Source organism: Rattus norvegicus, chromosome X, assembly GCF_036323735.1.
Source record: "Rattus norvegicus strain BN/NHsdMcwi chromosome X, GRCr8, whole genome shotgun sequence".
Taxonomy (NCBI): domain Eukaryota; kingdom Metazoa; phylum Chordata; class Mammalia; order Rodentia; family Muridae; genus Rattus; species Rattus norvegicus.
Window position 1 is genome coordinate 10,523,587 of NC_086039.1, and position 16,932 is coordinate 10,540,518.

Here is a 16,932-nt window from a genome sequence, read left to right on the forward strand (position 1 = left end):
AGGAAAAGCCCTTGGTCCTGTGAAGGCTTGTTTCCCCAATGTAGGGTAATCCCAGGGCGGTGAGGTTGGAAAGTGGGATTGGGAGCATCGTCATAGAAACAGAGGAATGGGGAAGAGGTATGTGAGAGGGAGTAAAGGGGATAACATCTGAAATGTAAATATATAAAATATCCAAGAAAAATAAAATTATAGTAAAAACTAGTTTCAAGAGAATCAAACAAAAAATAAAGATTCTTTGTGCCATCCATCAAAAAACTAATTAAAAAAAACATACATTTGAAACACAGTTAGTCGAATCTGAATATCTGTGAAAAAGACACTGAAAAGGGACAAAATCGGCATGTAAAGCTAGCATGTGCTCTACACAGTTTCTGGGCGCCAGGGTCTGCACCGAAACATGGCAGAGGTTGGGTCCAAGTCAATGCTGTTCGTGTGTCTCGGTAACATTTGCCGGTCACCCATTGCAGAAGCAGTGTTCAGAAAATTGGTAATTGATGAAAACGTTTCAGATAATTGGAGGATAGACAGTGTGGCTACATCCACCTATGAAGTGGGGAACCCCCCTGACTATCGAGGGCAGCACTGCGTGAAAAAACATGGCATCCACATGCAACACATTGCACTGCAGATTGCAAGAGAAGACTTTGCCACATTCAATTATATACTGTGTATGGATGAAAGCAATCTGAGAGATCTGAATAGAAAAAGTAATCAAGTTAAAAACTGCAGAGCTAAAACTGAGCTACTTGGGAGCTATGATCCACAGAAACAACTCATTATTGAAGATCCCTATTATGGCAATGACTCTGACTTCGAGGTGGTGAACCAGCAATACCTTAGGTGCTGCAAGGCCTTCCTGGAGAAGACTCACTACCTGGTCCTAACCACCACCACTGAGCAACTCACTCCTCAGTGCTGTACCCAAGGGTGGTGGCAGTCCTTAGCCCCATATCACGCCTCTCTTTTCAGCTGACTTATCTTTAAAATAATTGTAGGTGGAAATCAGGCATTTGTTCAGAAGGATAAAAACATTTGAGTCAGACATTTGAGATGTGGCTAAGTATTCTTAAACTAACTAAAGCTCTGGCCTTGCCGTAATTACAAAATAGTGGAACAAGCAACTATGGAACAAAAAAAACCCAATAGAGTAAGAATGACCCACAAGGTCCAGATCAGCCTTTGAGCCCAGCGAGCCTGGGTAGTCTGGTCTAACTTGACTGTGTTCAGGGCCAGCACCCAGTGTGCTGTTTGCTTGCCTTACACTCTCTATTCTAGACTCTTATTATGACAATATCTCCATCCATGGCAGCCTTTCATTTAACACTGGAAGAATTTAAACCCAGACACACTGAGGGATCAGATATTTGAGAGAGGAGACTCTGGATGTGATGATGGGCCTGGAACTCTAGCAGGCCGTCCTGGGCTGTACAGTGAGTCCCTGTCTGAAAGATAAACAAATACTAACAGATGGGAGCAAAAGGTTGGTGAAGTTAACACCTTTAATCTCACTTGGTTTTTGTGTAGTGTCTTGAGCTTGGTTCCTATTTGAGCCACTTTGCTTTTTTAAAAAGAAAGTAAGTATGCTTAAATAGTGGTGTGCGTTTGTAAGTGTTCTCTCATCAACATTTTACAAAGTTACAGGCAAGCATGAATAATTTTAGTGTATTTTCAGAAAAGGGACCTCAAATTTATATGGATATATGTCAGAAAGGATTGTGAATTAAACTGGGATGTTATCAAATACAACTAAAAATATAAAAAAAAAGGCTAGCGTGTAAATGATGTAAAATTAGATAAGGGCAAATAAAAGAGTAGGTTTTTAACACCAGGCTTATTGAAACATAATTGGCAAGCAGTAAGTTGCAAGTATTTAAAATATGGTACTAGATAATTTGGCCATATGAATGAATTATAAACAATCAAAATAATAAACATATCCACAACTCTTCAACATTCCTGTGTCCTTTTGATTCTTCAATTCTTTCCTATTTCTAACTCCTTGTATGGGGAAAATTAGTGTCTTATTAACTGACACTACAGATTAAATTTTCTAGAATTTTACATAAATAAAATAATACTTCCTAATATGCATTCTTTTGTCTAGCATCTACTGCTCAGAATAATGAATTTGAGACTCATCTACATTTTGTGGTGTTTAATAGTCCACTCCCATTGTTAGATGAAAATCACAATAACTATTTGTATCTCAAGAATTAATGTTTGGAGTGTATTATTTCTCAACACATTTGCTACTTACGCTCTGGTATATCAATGTATTCTAAGAAATTGTTTCTATGATTTTGTTTATATTTAGTCCATATATTTGAATTAAAATGATCTTAATGGAATCTGTCTAATAAAAGAAAGTTTGCAACATTGTGTAACTTATTCTCCCATTTTTATGTAGTGTATTTTTATTTTCTAAAATGATGTATTGATGTTAATAGGAAAATATCTATATGTAGCCAGATTTACTTCTCTAAAATGAAATAGTCTATAAAAGTAGCCTGTGCAAAGGTGTCTTGGCAGCTCTGTGAAGTCTTCTGAAATAAATTCCATTCATTACTAACAGTAAGGTGAAGGAAGGGCTACTAGAATATTTGTTATCAAATCCCTATTCCATCTGTCCCAGGTAAGGTGGCCCTGTTTTAATCACCTTCCTGTTGGTCCCTATAGTATTTTCTTCTTACTACACTGGGAATTCAATTCATATCTTCAAGCAAAGCTTGAAACTAGTCTTTTCACAAGAGGTCTTGTTCAAGCCTTGTTCATTTTATTGTTCTTATTTTGTATATATGTATATGGTGCTTGTGTGTATATGTGTTTGTATGTGTGTGGACGCACATGTGTGCAGATACAGGTAGTGGACTGACACTGACATCAGGTATCTTTGTACATCTCTCCTCACGACATTTTAGTCCTCACAGTCTCTAGTTAAACTTGGTGCCAGATGATTCTGACTAGTCTGTGTAGCCAGCCTACTCCAGAGATCCCCTGTGTCTTCCTTTTGAGTACAAGATTTACAAGTGATTGCCATATTAGCCAGTTTTTATATGCATTATGATGATCAAAACTTTGGTCCTCACATTGCAGGAGGAAATATTTTATCCCCTGAGCCACCTTTCCAGTCCAATTCTTTTTGAAGAATAAGAGGAAAAGGCCATAGCTCAACTGGTAAAGCTCTTGCAAAGGAAGCATGAGGACTCAAGTATGGATTTCCAGAAGACACATAAAAATGCTGTGTATAGCATATGAATGTCTATAGTCCCAGTACTAGAAAGGCAGGGAGAGAAGCATTCAGTGGTCTTCCTGATCAGTTATTCTAGTGAGCTTTAGGTTCAACGAGAGACCCTATCACAAAAACAAAAAAAAAATGTGGAAAAATGACTGAACAAGAAACCAGATGTTATCAACTGCTCTTTGAATATATCTACAAACACCTGCACCCACAGACATGAATGTGAATACACACACACACACACACACACACACACACACACACACACACACATACACACACACAGACACAGACACAAACAGACACAGGCACAGACACAGTTAGGGTAGGGAGATAAGAAGAGGCTGGATATATGTAAGATAATTCTCTGCAATATTTAATAATTTTTTCATGTAAGTTTTATGACTGTCATAGACATAAGGTTTAAAGAAGGTTGTGTTCCCTGGAAGCAGGGACCAAAAGTGTTCACCTTTCATGTCCTTATACTAATATTCTGGGAATGCAACACTGAAGACTAACAATAGGAAAGAAAAGTAAAACTTCCAAAATACGGAGATAGCCTAGAACAGCCTTGGTCTTGGTGGTAGACATAATTTAGCAATCATATATAGCAAATCAAGTATAAGGTAAGGTAAGGTAAAAGAGTATTGTGAGAGGAATATAAGAGAGCTCACGAAAGCTGCTTCTAGGACATTTGTAAAGATCAGTTCTTCCCAGAACCTGGGGTATTATGTCTAAGATGTACATTGAAGAGTGCTTTGCTATTGATGGTAGGAGTGTAGAACCTCAGATGGGTAGGGTCAGACTGATGTGTAGGGGAACCCACATCAAAGATGACAGGCTAATTGGGTCCAAAATGTACCACGCCTCTGTTTCCAAGTTCTTGAACTAAGTCCTTGTGAGGACAAGGAGATAATTCTCAACCCCAGCCCTATACTTCTTTGCTAGCTCAGATAGCTTATATATGTTCTATCTTTTTATATGGCAAAAATCCAATTAGAAAACCTGATCCAATAAAGAAATAAAGAATATGGGGGAAATCAGAGCAACAATATCATTGTTCAAGTGTGTGTGTGGGGGGGTTATATTCATGTGTGTACTGGTGTGTTTATCCATGAGTACGTGTGTAAACCAGAAGTTGTTATGAGGATGCCTTTCTCAATGGTTTTTACACCTTTATTTGAAATGGGTTCTTTCTCTGAACCTAGAGCTTCCTGGTGCAATCAAGCTGAAGTGCAGTATAATGGGAAGAAGAGGCATGCTTGTTCTAAGGATAGCTTAATTTGTATACCCAGTTCCTCAACCAGTCAGCTTTATATGCTGAAATGCCAGTTAATTTAAGAGAATAGATGGTTTTTAATAGAATGGAAAGCCATTGACTCAGAATGTTCTAATAAAGTCTGATTTGTTTAATCAATGTGCTTCCTTAAAGTCTAACTTTTCTCTTTCCATTTTTAAAACAGTGCTATAAGTTAGCGTACAAAGTAATGGATTTCGTTATTTTAATACTTGTTCTTTTTTTTAAATTAATCATTCCCATTCGTTTACATCTCAAATGATATCCTACTTCTGCGTTACCTACCCACAAAACCCCCATCCCACATTCCTCCTCTCCCGCCCTCTCCTAATACTTGTTCTTATTTATCCCAGTTCCCCACTCTTCTTCCCTGCCATACCACCATTCACTTCTTCTTCACCATTCTCCATTTCCATACAACTTTCTTTTTAAATCTTCTTGCCCTGCCCACTTCTCTTAATATATCTTGTTCTTGTAATTACCTTCCATATAAAACATATCTTATAATCTGTGACCACTGTATAGCTGAGATTTATTTATTTATTTTTCCCTCTTTTCCTCTTTTTTTTTAAATAAAAGGCCAATTGTGAATGGATTTATTGTTTTTTTTCTTCGTTTTTATTGGTTATTTTATTTATTTACATTCCAAATGTCATCCCCCTTCCCAGTTTCCTCTCCCCCTCCTTGTGCCTCTATGAGGGTGCTCCCCCATACACCCACCCACTCCTGCCTCAGCATCCTAGCATTCCCCTACCCTGGGTCATCAACCTTCCATAAGACCAAGGAGCTCCCCTCCCAGTGATGCCAGATAAGGCCATCCTCTGCTACATATCCATCTAGAATCTTGGGTCCTTCCATGTATACTCTTTGATTGGTGGTTTAGTTCCTGGGAGCTTTGGGGGCGTCTAGTTAGTTGATATTTTTGATCTTCCCATGGGGATACAAAACCCTTCAGCTCTTACAGTCCTTGCCCTAACTTCTCCTTTGGGGTCCCCACACACAGTCTGATGTTTGACTGTGTACATCCACATCTGTGTTGAACCAGCTCTGTCAGATTCTCTCAAGGGACAGCTATACCAGGCTTCTGTCAGTAGTATTTCTTGGGATCAGCAATAATGTCTGCAGATGGGATGGATCCCTAGGTGGGGCAGTCTGGATGGCCTTGCCTTCAGTTTCTGCTCTACTCTTTGTCCATGTATTACCTTTTGACTGGAGAAATTGTGGATTAATATTTTTGAGGTGGGTAGGAGGCCCAACCCTTCAACCAGGGGCTGTGCTTATCTACTGGATATGGTCTCTACTAGTTCTTGTCCTTATTTCTAAGCCTGACTTATTTTGATTAATATGATGGCTTCCAGGTCCATTCATTTCTCTGAAAATGTCATGTTTTCATGTTTCTCTATGCCTGAATAACATCGCACAGTGTGTTTGTATGTGTGTGTGTGTGTGTGTTTGTGTTTATGTGTGCAATGGACATCTAAGCTGCTTTTATTTCTAACCTATTGTGAATAGTGTAGCACTAAATGAGGATATACAAGTATCTCCTCAGTAAGACTTATTAGCCTTTGGGCATATATCCAAGAATTTTATATTTGACTTATATGCTCATTCTATCTTAAGGCTTTTGAGAACCCTTAATATCAATCTTTATAGTGGTTCTACCAGTTATAGTCACACTAACATCCATCATTATTTTTTCCCTTGATCTTAGGCATTCTGACTGGGGTAAGAGGGACTCTCAAGGCATTGTAATTTGTAGTTTTGTGATGGCTACAGTAATTTATGGTTTTACAAATATTTATTTGGCCTCTGTTTTTTCTTTAGAGATAGGTAAAGCTAATAAGTCCATTACTAATTAAAAAGCTTTGTTTTGTGTTTAATTTTTTGTAGTTCTTTTCTATTTCTAGATATTAATACCTTATATGATGTTCAGTGAGCAAAGATAGTCTCCCATTCCATAATCTGCATCTTCACTCTGTTGTTTCTTATGTTATAGGAAATGAAGCTAGATCATCTGACAGAACATAATCTGAATGGACCTCTACCTCAAATCTCTACAGACTTGCATTCTCTTTTGAATCTTAAAGAACTGGGCCTCTACTGTCCAAAATTTTCTAAGCATTCCTGACTTCTAAGATACTACTAGAATGGTCAGTTAAGAGATGCTAACAGCATTCAAGGGCTTTTCTAGACAATGTTTCTAAACTGTTCCACATTCTTTCTGCAGACCAGTTCCAAAGACCTAAAGACCATATGGTCAGGTCTATTACAGCAATTATCCCACTCCTGGTACCAAATTTCTGCATTAATTACTTATCTCATTGTTTATACAAAATACCTGTCAAAAGAATCTTAAGGTTTATTTGAGCTCATACTTTCAGAAAGATATAGATCATTATGATAGGGAAGGACACATGCAGTAGGTACAGGGGATTTCTGGTTTATTGTATCCAAAGTAAGGAGACAGAGAGTGAGTGGTGATGCTCAGCTATCTTTATCCTGCTTATACAGTCTAGAAATTCAGCCCATAGAATGATACTATTTGTATTTAGGGTGGGTCTTCCCACCTCGATTAATTTAATCATCACATTTAAGGTATTTTATTTATGTTACTTTGAGTAGGATATTTTTCTTTCTTTCTTGACAAGTTTATTATTGTTATATAAAAACTCGTAATATTTTATGTAGATTTCCTACTACTCTATATTAAGGCACATAGTTGTCAGATCTTACAGTTTTCTGGTGAAATCAAGTATAGGTTTGTGCCATCTATAAATGGGAATAATTTAACTTCTTCCTTTCCTACTTGTATCCCTTTTATTTATCTCTCCCTGTTTATAGTATAGTTAAGATTTAAGCACTATATTAAGAGTAGAGAGTATAGGGAATTCCACACACGCGGATCCCGGCCCGCAGCAGCTCTCTGCTCCCAGACCCCTTGAGAGAGAGACCCAACCGCCTGGTCAGGTGGGCACTCCTGAGGCTGCAGAGCGGAAGAGACCACCAACACTGCTCACCCCTGCCCACATCCCTGGCCCAAGAGGAAACTGTATAAGGCCTCTGGGCTCCCGTGGGGGAGGGCCCAGGGGCAGCAGGACCCCTGCCTGAGACACCACAGAACCTGAAGGAAACAGACCGGATAAACAGTTCTCTGCACCCAAATCCCGTGGGAGGGAGAGCTAAACCTTCAGAGAGGCAGACAAGCCTGGGAAACCAGAAGAGACTGCTCTCTGCACACACATCTCGGACGCCAGAGGAAAACACCAAAGGCCATCTGGAACCCTTGTGCACTGAAGCTCCCGGAAGGGGCGGCGCATATCTTCCTGGTTGCTGCCGCTGCAGAGAGCCCGTGGGCAGCACCCCACGAGCGAACTTGAGCCTCGGGACCACAAGTAAGACCAACTTTTCTGCTGCAAGAAAGCTGCCTGGTGAACTCAAGACACAGGCCCACAGGAACAGCTGAAGACCTGTGGAGAGGAAAAACTACACGCCCGAAAGCAGAACACTCTGTCCCCATAACTGACTGAAAGAGAGGAAAACAGGTCTACAGCACTCCTGACACACAGGCTTATAGGACAGTCTAGCCACTGTCAGAAATAGCAGAACAAAGTAACACTAGAGATAATCTGATGGCGAGAGGCAAGCGCAGGAACCCAAGCAACAGAAACCAAGACTACATGGCACCATCGGAGCACAATTCTCCCATCAAAACAAACATGGAATATCCAAACACACCAGAAAAGCAAGATCTAGTTTCAAAATCATTTTTGATCATGATGCTGGAGGACTTCAAGAAAGTCGTGAAGAACTCCCTTAGAGAACAAGTAGAAGCCTACAGAGAGGAATCGCAAAAATGCCTGAAAGAATTCCAGGAAAACATAAATTAACAAGTAGAAGCCCATAGAGAGGAGACACAAAAATCCCTGAAAGAATTCCAGGAAAACATAAATAAACAAGTAGAAGCCCATAGAGAGGAGACACAAAAATCCCTGAAAGAATTCCAGGAAAACACAATCAAACAGTTGAAGGAATTAAAAATGGAAATAGAAGCAATCAAGAAAGAACACATGGAAACAACCCTGGATATAGAAAACCAAAAGAAGAGACAAGGAGCTGTAGATACAAGCTTCACCAACAGAATACAAGAGATGGAAGAGAGAATCTCAGGAGCAGAAGATTCCATAGAAATCATTGACTCAACTGTCAAAGATAATGTAAAGCGGAAAAAGCTACTGGTCCAAAACATACAGGAAATCCAGGACTCAATGAGAAGATCAAACCTAAGGATAATAGGTATAGAAGAGAGTAAAGACTCCCAGCTCAAAGGACCAGTAAATATCTTCAACAAAATCATAGAAGAAAACTTCCCTAACCTAAAAAAAGAGATACCCATAGACATACAAGAAGCCTACAGAACTCCAAATAGATTGGACTAGAAAAGAAACACCTCCCGTCACATAACTGTCAAAACTCCAAACGCACAAAATAAAGAAAGAATATTAAAATCAGTAAGGGAAAAAGTCAAGTAACATATAAAGGCAGACCTATCAGAATCACACCAGACTTCTCGCCAGAAACTATGAAGGCCAGAAGATCCTGGACTGATGTCATACAGACCCTAAGAGAACACAAATGCCAGCCCAGGTTACTGTATCCAGCAAAACTCTCAATTAACATTGATGGAGAAACCAAGATATTCCATGACAAAACCAAATTTACACAATATCTTTCTACAAATCCAGCACTACAAAGGATAATAAATGGTAAACCCCAACATAAGGAGGCAAGCTATACCCTAGAAGAAGCAAGAAACTAATCGTCTTGGCAACAAAACAAAGAGAATGAAAGCACACAAACATAACCTCACATCCAAATATGAATATAACGGGAAGCAATAATCACTATTCCTTAATATCTCTCAATATCAATGGCCTCAACTCCCCAATAAAAAGACATAGATTAACAAACTGGATACGCAACGAGGACCCTGCATTCTGCTGCCTACAGGAAACACACCTCAGAGACAAAGACAGACACTACCTCAGAGTGAAAGGCTGGAAAACAAATTTCCAAGCAAGTGGTCAGAAGAAGCAAGCTGGAGTAGCCATTCTAATATCAAATAAAATCAATTTCCAACTAAAAGTCATCAAAAAAGATAAGGAAGGACACTTCATATTCATCAAAGGAAAAATCCACCAAGATGAACTCTCAATCCTAAATATCTATGCCCCAAATACAAGGGCACCTACATACGTAAAAGAAACCTTACTAAAGCTCAAAACACACATTGCACCTCACACAATAATAGTGGGAGATTTCAACACCCCACTCTCATCAATGGACAGATCATGGAAACAGAAATTAAACAGAGATGTAGACAGACTAAGAGAAGTCATTAGCCAAATGGACTTAACGGATATTTATAGAACATTCTATCCTAAAGCAAAAGGATATACCTTCTTCTCAGCTCCTCATGGTACTTTCTCCAAAATTGACCATATAATTGGTCAAAAAACGGGCCTCAACAGGTACAGAAAGATAGAAATAATCCCATGCGTGCTATCGGACCACCACGGCCTAAAACTGGTCTTCAATAACAATGAGGGAAGAATGCCCACATATACGTGGAAATTGAACAATGCTCTACTCAATGATAACCTGGTCAAGGAAGAAATAAAGAAAGAAATTAAAAACTTTTTAGAATTTAATGAAAACGAAGGTACAACATTCCCAAACTTATGGGACACAATGAAAGTTGTCCTAAGAGGAAAACTCATAGCGCTGAGTGCCTGCAGAAAGAAACAGGAAAGAGCATATGTCAGCAGCTTGACAGCACACCTAAAAGCTCTAGAACAAAAAGAAGCAAATACACCCAGGAGGAGTAGAAGGCAGGAAATAATCAAACTCAGAGCTGAAATCAACCAAGTAGAAACCAAAAGGACCATAGAAAGAATCAACAGAACCAAAAGTTGGTTCTTTGAGAAAATCAACAAGATAGATAAACCCTTAGCCAGACTAATGAGAGGACACAGAGAGTGCGTCCAAATTAACAAAATCAGAAATGAAAAGGGAGACATAACTACAGATTCAGAGGAAAGTCAAAAAATCATCAGATCTTACTATAAAAACCTATATTCAACAAAACTTGAAAATCTTCAATTTCCTAGACAGATACCAGGTATCGAAGTTAAATCAGGAACAGATAAACCAGTTAAACAACCCCTAACTCCTAAGGAAATAGAAGCAGTCATTAAAGGTCTCCCAACCAAATGAGCCCAGGTCCAGACGGGTTTAGTGCAGAATTCTATCAAACCTTCATAGAAGACCTCATACCAATATTATCCAAACTATTCCACAAAATTGAAACAGATGGAGCACTACCGAATTCCTTCTACGAAGCCACAATTACTCTTATACCTAAACCACACAAAGACACAACAAAGAAAGAGAACTTCAGACCAATGTCCCTTACGAATATCGACGCAAAAATACTCAATAAAATTCTGGCAAACCGAATTCAAGAGCACATCAAAACAATCATCCACCATGATCAAGTAGGCTTCATTCAAGGAATGCAGGGATGGTTTAATATACGGAAAACCATCAACGTGATCCATTATATAAACAAACTGAAAGAACAGAACCACATGATCATTTCATTAGATGCTGAGAAAGCATTTGACAAAATTCAACACCCCTTCATGATAAAAGTCTTGGAAAGAATAGGGATTCAAGGCCCATTCCTAAACATAGTAAAAGCCATATACAGCAAACCAGTTGCTAACATTAAACTAAATGGAGAGAAACTTGAAGCAATCCCACTAAAATCAGGGACTAGACAAGGCTGCCCACTCTCTCCCTACTTATTCAATATAGTTCTTGAAGTTCTAGCCAGAGCAATCAGACAAAAAAAGGAGATCAAGGGGTACAGATCGGAAAAGAAGAGGTCAAAATATCACTATTTGCAGATGACATGATAGTATATTTAAGTGATCCCAAAAGTTGCACCAGAGAACTACTAAAGCTGATAAACAACTTCAGAAAAGTGGCTGGGTATAAAATTAACTCAAATAAATCAGTTGCCTTCCTCTATACAAAAGAGAAACAAGCCGAGAAAGAAATTAGGGAAACGACACCCTTCATAATAGACCCAAATAATATAAAGTACCTCGGTGTGACTTTAACCAAGCAAGTAAAATATCTGTACAATAAGAACTTCAAGACACTGAGGAAAGAAATTGAAGAAGACCTCAGAAGATGGAAAGATCTCCCATGCTCATGGATTGGCAGGATTAATATAGTAAAAATGGCCATTTTACCAAAAGCAATCTACAGATTCAATGCAATCCCCATCAAAATACCAATCCAATTCTTCAAAGAGTTAGACAGAACAATTTGCAAATTCATCTGGAATAACAAAAACCCAGGATAGCTAAAGCTATCCTCAACAATAAAAGGACATCAGGGGAAATCACTATCCCTGAACTCAAGCAGTTTTACAGAGCAATAGTGATAAAAACTGCATGGTATTGGTACAGAGACAGACAGATAGACCAATGGAATAGAATTGAAGACCCAGAAATGAACCCACACACCTATGGTCACTTGATTTTTGACAAAGGAGCCAAAACCATCCAATGGAAAAAAGATAGCATTTTCAGCAAATGGTGCTGGTTCAACTGGAGGGCAACATGTAGAAGAATGCAGATCGATCCATCCTTATCACCCTGTACAAAGCTTAAGTCCAAGTGGATCAAGGACCTCCACATCAAACCAGACACACTCAAACTAATAGAAGAAAAACTAGGGAAGCATCTGGAACACATGGGCACTGGAAAAAATTTCCTGAACAAAACACCAATGGCTTACGCTCTAAGATCAAGAATCGACAAATGGGATCTCATAAAACTGCAAAGCTTCTGTAAGGCAAAGGACACTGTGGTTAGGACAAATCGGCAACCAACAGATTGGGAAAAGATCTTTACCAATCCTACAACAGATAGAGGCCTTATATCCAAAATATACAAAGAACTCAAGAAGTTAGACCGCAGGGAGACAAATAACCCTATTTAAAAATGGGGTTCAGAGCTAAACAAAGAATTCACAGCTGAGGAATGCCGAATGGCTGAGAAACACCTAAAGAAATGTTCAACATCTTTAGTCATAAGGGAAATGCAAATCAAAACAACCCTGAGATTTCACCTCACACCAGTGAGAATGACTAAGATCAAAAACTCAGGTGACAGCAGATGCTGGCGAGGATGCGGAGAAAGAGGAACACTCCTCCATTTGTTGGTGGGATTGCAGACTGGTACAACCATTCTGGAAATCAGTCTGGAGGTTCCTCAGAAAATTGGACATTGAACTGCCTGAGGATCCAGCTATACCTCTCTTGGGCATATACCCAAAAGATGCCTCAATATATAAAAAAGACACGTGCTCCACTACGTTCATCGCAGCCTTATTAATAATAGCCAGAAGCTGGAAAGAACCCAGATGCTCTTCAACAGAGGAATGGATACAGAAAATGTGCTACATCTACACAATGGAATATTACTCAGCTATCAAAAACAACGAGTTTATGAAATTCATAGGCAAATGGTTGGAACTGGAAAATATCATGCTGAGTGAGCTAACCCAATCACAGAAAGACATACATGGTATGCACTCATTGATAAGTGGCTAATAGCCCAAATGCTTGAATTACCCTAGATCCCTAGAACAAACGAAACTCAAGACGGATGATCAAAATGTGAATGCTTCACTCCTTCTTTAAATGAGGAAAAAGAATACCCTTGGCAGGGAAGGGAGAGGCAAAGATTAAAACAGAGACTGAAGGAACACCCATTCAGAGCCTGCCCCACATGTGGCCAATACATAAACAGCCACCCAATTAGACAAGATGGATGAAGCAAAGAAGTGCAGACCGACAGGAGCTGGATGTAGTTCGCTCCTGAGAGACACAGCCAGAATACAGCAAATACAGAGGCGAATGCCAGCAGCAAACCACTGAACTGAGAATAGGTTCCCCGTTGAAGGAATCAGAGAAAGAACTGGAAGAGCTTGAAGGGACTCGAGACCCCAAAAGTACAACAATGTCAAGCAACCAGAGCTTCCAGGGACTAAGCCACTACCTAAAGACTATACATGGGCTGACCCTGGACTCTGACCTCAGAGATTGCAATGAATATCCTAGTAAGAGCACCAGTGGAAGGGGAAGCCCTGGGTCCTGCTAAGACTGAACCCCCAGTGAACTAGACTATGGGGGGAGGGCGGCAATGGGGGGAGGGTTGGGAGGGGAACACCCATAAGGAAGGGGAGGGGGGAGGGGGATGTTTGCCCAGAAACCGGGAAAGGGAATAACACTTGAAATGTATATAAGAAATACTCAAGTTAATAATAAAAAAAAAGAAGAGTAGAGAGTATAACCATTCTTATCTCATCCCACAGTTTAAAGGAAGTATTTTCAGTTTTTCTCTATTTAGTATTATATAATATTGGCTAGAAGCTTGTCATGCATAACCATTATTATCTTGACGCGTATTCCTTCTATGCCTACTTTTTTCAGAGCTTTTGTCATAAAATGATGTTAAATTTTGACGAAGGTATTGTCTGTATATATGAGATGATTATATTATTTATATTCTTTAGTCTGTTACATTATGTTTATTGTGTAGGCTGAATAACTTTACATATTTTCTGCACTGCTTGCTCTACTGCCATGCCTTTGTTTATGCTTGTCTTAAAATATTCATATTTATTTACCAATTTTAAAAGACAACTTTGCCAGATAGAAATAGAGGAAAAGAGGAAATACAGTAAAATGCCAACTCAAAAATATCAATTAGAGGTATGGGAAGTAATACATCAAATAGCATATAATAAGTGGAGGGAAGAATGAACACTCATAAAAGCAGGCAGAAGGGGGGTGGGATAGGGAATTTGTAAAACTGAAAGGGGATAACATTTGAAATGCAAATAAATAAAATGTACAATTAAAAGTAAAAAATCAACGCTCATAAAAGCCTATGCAGGTAAGATGCAAGCTACCGTAAAACAAGTAATTTAAGTGCATTAGTATAAATAAAATATAAGAATAAAAGATGTGGAATGAGTACTACACTTATTTGGGGGTATAAAGGATAAATATTTGTAATACAAATATGGTTTCTTTTTTTAAGAAAGTGGTAGTTAGTATCAGGTTCTCCTCTGAGATATATTACCTCACTAGGGATAGGTGGTCGGCTAGGTTTTTTTTTTTTTTTTTTTTTTTTTTTTTTTTTATCCTCCTAGAGCCCTTGCCCTAACTTTTCTTTTTTTTTTTTTTCTTTTTTATTAACTTGAGTATTTCTTATATACATTTCGGTTATTCCCTTTCCCGGTTTCCGGGCAAACATCCCCCTTCCCCCTCCCCTTCCTTATGGGTGTTCCCCTTCCAACCCTCCCCCCATTGCCGCCCTCCCCCCAACAGTCTAGTTCACTGGTGGTTCAGTCTTAGCAGGACCCAGGGCTTCCCCTTCCACTGGTGCTCTTACTAGGATATTAATTGCTATCTCTGAGGTCAGAGTCCAGGGTCAGTCCATGTATAGTCTTTAGGTAGTGGCTTAGTCCCTGGAAGCTCTGGTTGCGTGGCATTGTTGTACATATGGGGTCTTGAGCCCCTTCAAGCTCTTCCAGTTCTTTCTCTGATTCCTTCAACAGGGGACCTATTCTCAGTTCAGTGGTTTGCTGCTGGCATTCGCCTCTGTATTTGCTGTATTCTGGCTGTGTCTCTCAGGAGCGATCTACATCCGGCTCCTGTCGGTCTGCACTTCTTTGCTTCATCCATCTTGTCTAATTGGGTGGCTGTATATGTATGGGCCACATGTGGGGCAGGCTCTGAATGGGTGTTCCTTCAGTCTCTGTTTTAATCTTTGCCTCTCCCTTCCCTGCCAAGGGTATTCTTGTTCTCCTTTTAAAGAAGGAGTGAAGCATTCACATTTTGATCATCCGTCTTGAGTTTCATTTGTTCTAGGCATCTAGGGTAATTCAAGCATTTGGGCTAATACCCACTTATCAGTGAGTACATACCATGTATGTCTTTCTGTGATTGGGTTACCTCACTCAGGATGATATTTTTCAGTTCCAACCATTTGCCTACGAATTTCATAAAGCCGTTGTTTTTGATAGCTGAGTAATATTCCATTGTGTAGATGTAGCACATTTTCTGTATCCATTCCTCTGTTGAAGGGCATCTGGGTTCTTTCCAGCTTCTGGCTATTATAAATAAGGCTGCGATGAACATAGTGGAGCACGTGTCTTTTTTATATGTTGGGACATCTTTTGGGCATATGCCCAAGAGAGGTATAGCTGGATCCTCAGGCAGTTCAATGTCCAATTTTCTGAGGAACCTCCAGACTGATTTCCAGAATGGTTGTACCAGTCTGCAATCCCACCAACAATGGAGGAGTGTTCCTCTTTCTCCGCATCCTCGCCAGCATCTGCTGTCACCTGAGTTTTTGATCTTAGTCATTCTCACTGGTGTGAGGTGAAATCTCAGGGTTGTTTTGATTTGCATTTCCCTTATGACTAAAGATGTTGAACATTTCTTTAGGTGTTTCTCAGCCATTCGGCATTCCTCAGCTGTGAATTCTTTGTTTAGCTCTGAACCCCATTTTTAAATAGGGTTATTTGTCTCCCTGCGGTCTAACTTCTTGAGTTCTTTGTATATTTTGGATATAAGGCCTCTATCTGTTGTAGGATTGGTAAAGATCTTTTCCCAATCTGTTGGTTGCCGATTTGTCCTAACCACAGTGTCCTTTGCCTTACAGAAGCTTTGCAGTTTTATGAGATCCCATTTGTCGATTCTTGATCTTAGAGCATAAGCCATTGGTGTTTTGTTCAGGAAATTTTTTCCAGTGCCCATGTGTTCCAGATGCTTCCCTAGTTTTTCTTCTATTAGTTTGAGTGTGTCTGGTTTGATGTGGAGGTCCTTGATCCACTTGGACTTAAGATTTGTACAGGGTGATAAGGATGGGTCAATCTGCATTCTTCTACATGTTGCCCTCCAGTTGAACCAGCACCATTTGCTGAAAATGCTATCTTTTTTCCATTGGATGGTTTTGGCTCCTTTGTCAAAAATTAAGTGACCATAGGTGTGTGGGTTCATTTCTGGGTCTTCAATTCTATTCCATTGGTCTATCTGTCTGTCTCTGTACCAATACCATGCAGTTTTTATCACTATTGCTCTGTAAAACTGCTTGAGTTCAGGGATAGTGATTTCCCCTGAAGTCCTTTTATTGTTGAGGTAGTTTTAGCTATTCTGGGTTTTTTGTTATTCCAGATGAATTTACAAATTGTTCTGTCTAACTCTTTGAAGAATTGGATTGGTATTTTGATGGGGATTGCATTGAATCTG

General features: G+C 39.4%; 1 protein-coding gene across 1 annotated transcript; it reads left to right on the forward strand.

The window, feature by feature from the left end:
• The first annotated feature begins 364 nt into the window (after positions 1 to 364).
• Positions 365 to 973, forward strand: Acp1l1 (acid phosphatase 1 like 1). Its single transcript, XM_039100490.2, has one exon. It carries the CDS (start codon positions 398 to 400, stop codon positions 971 to 973), a length of 576 nt encoding a protein of 191 aa, XP_038956418.1. The 5' UTR covers positions 365 to 397.
• Positions 974 to 16,932: the final 15,959 nt, after the last annotated feature.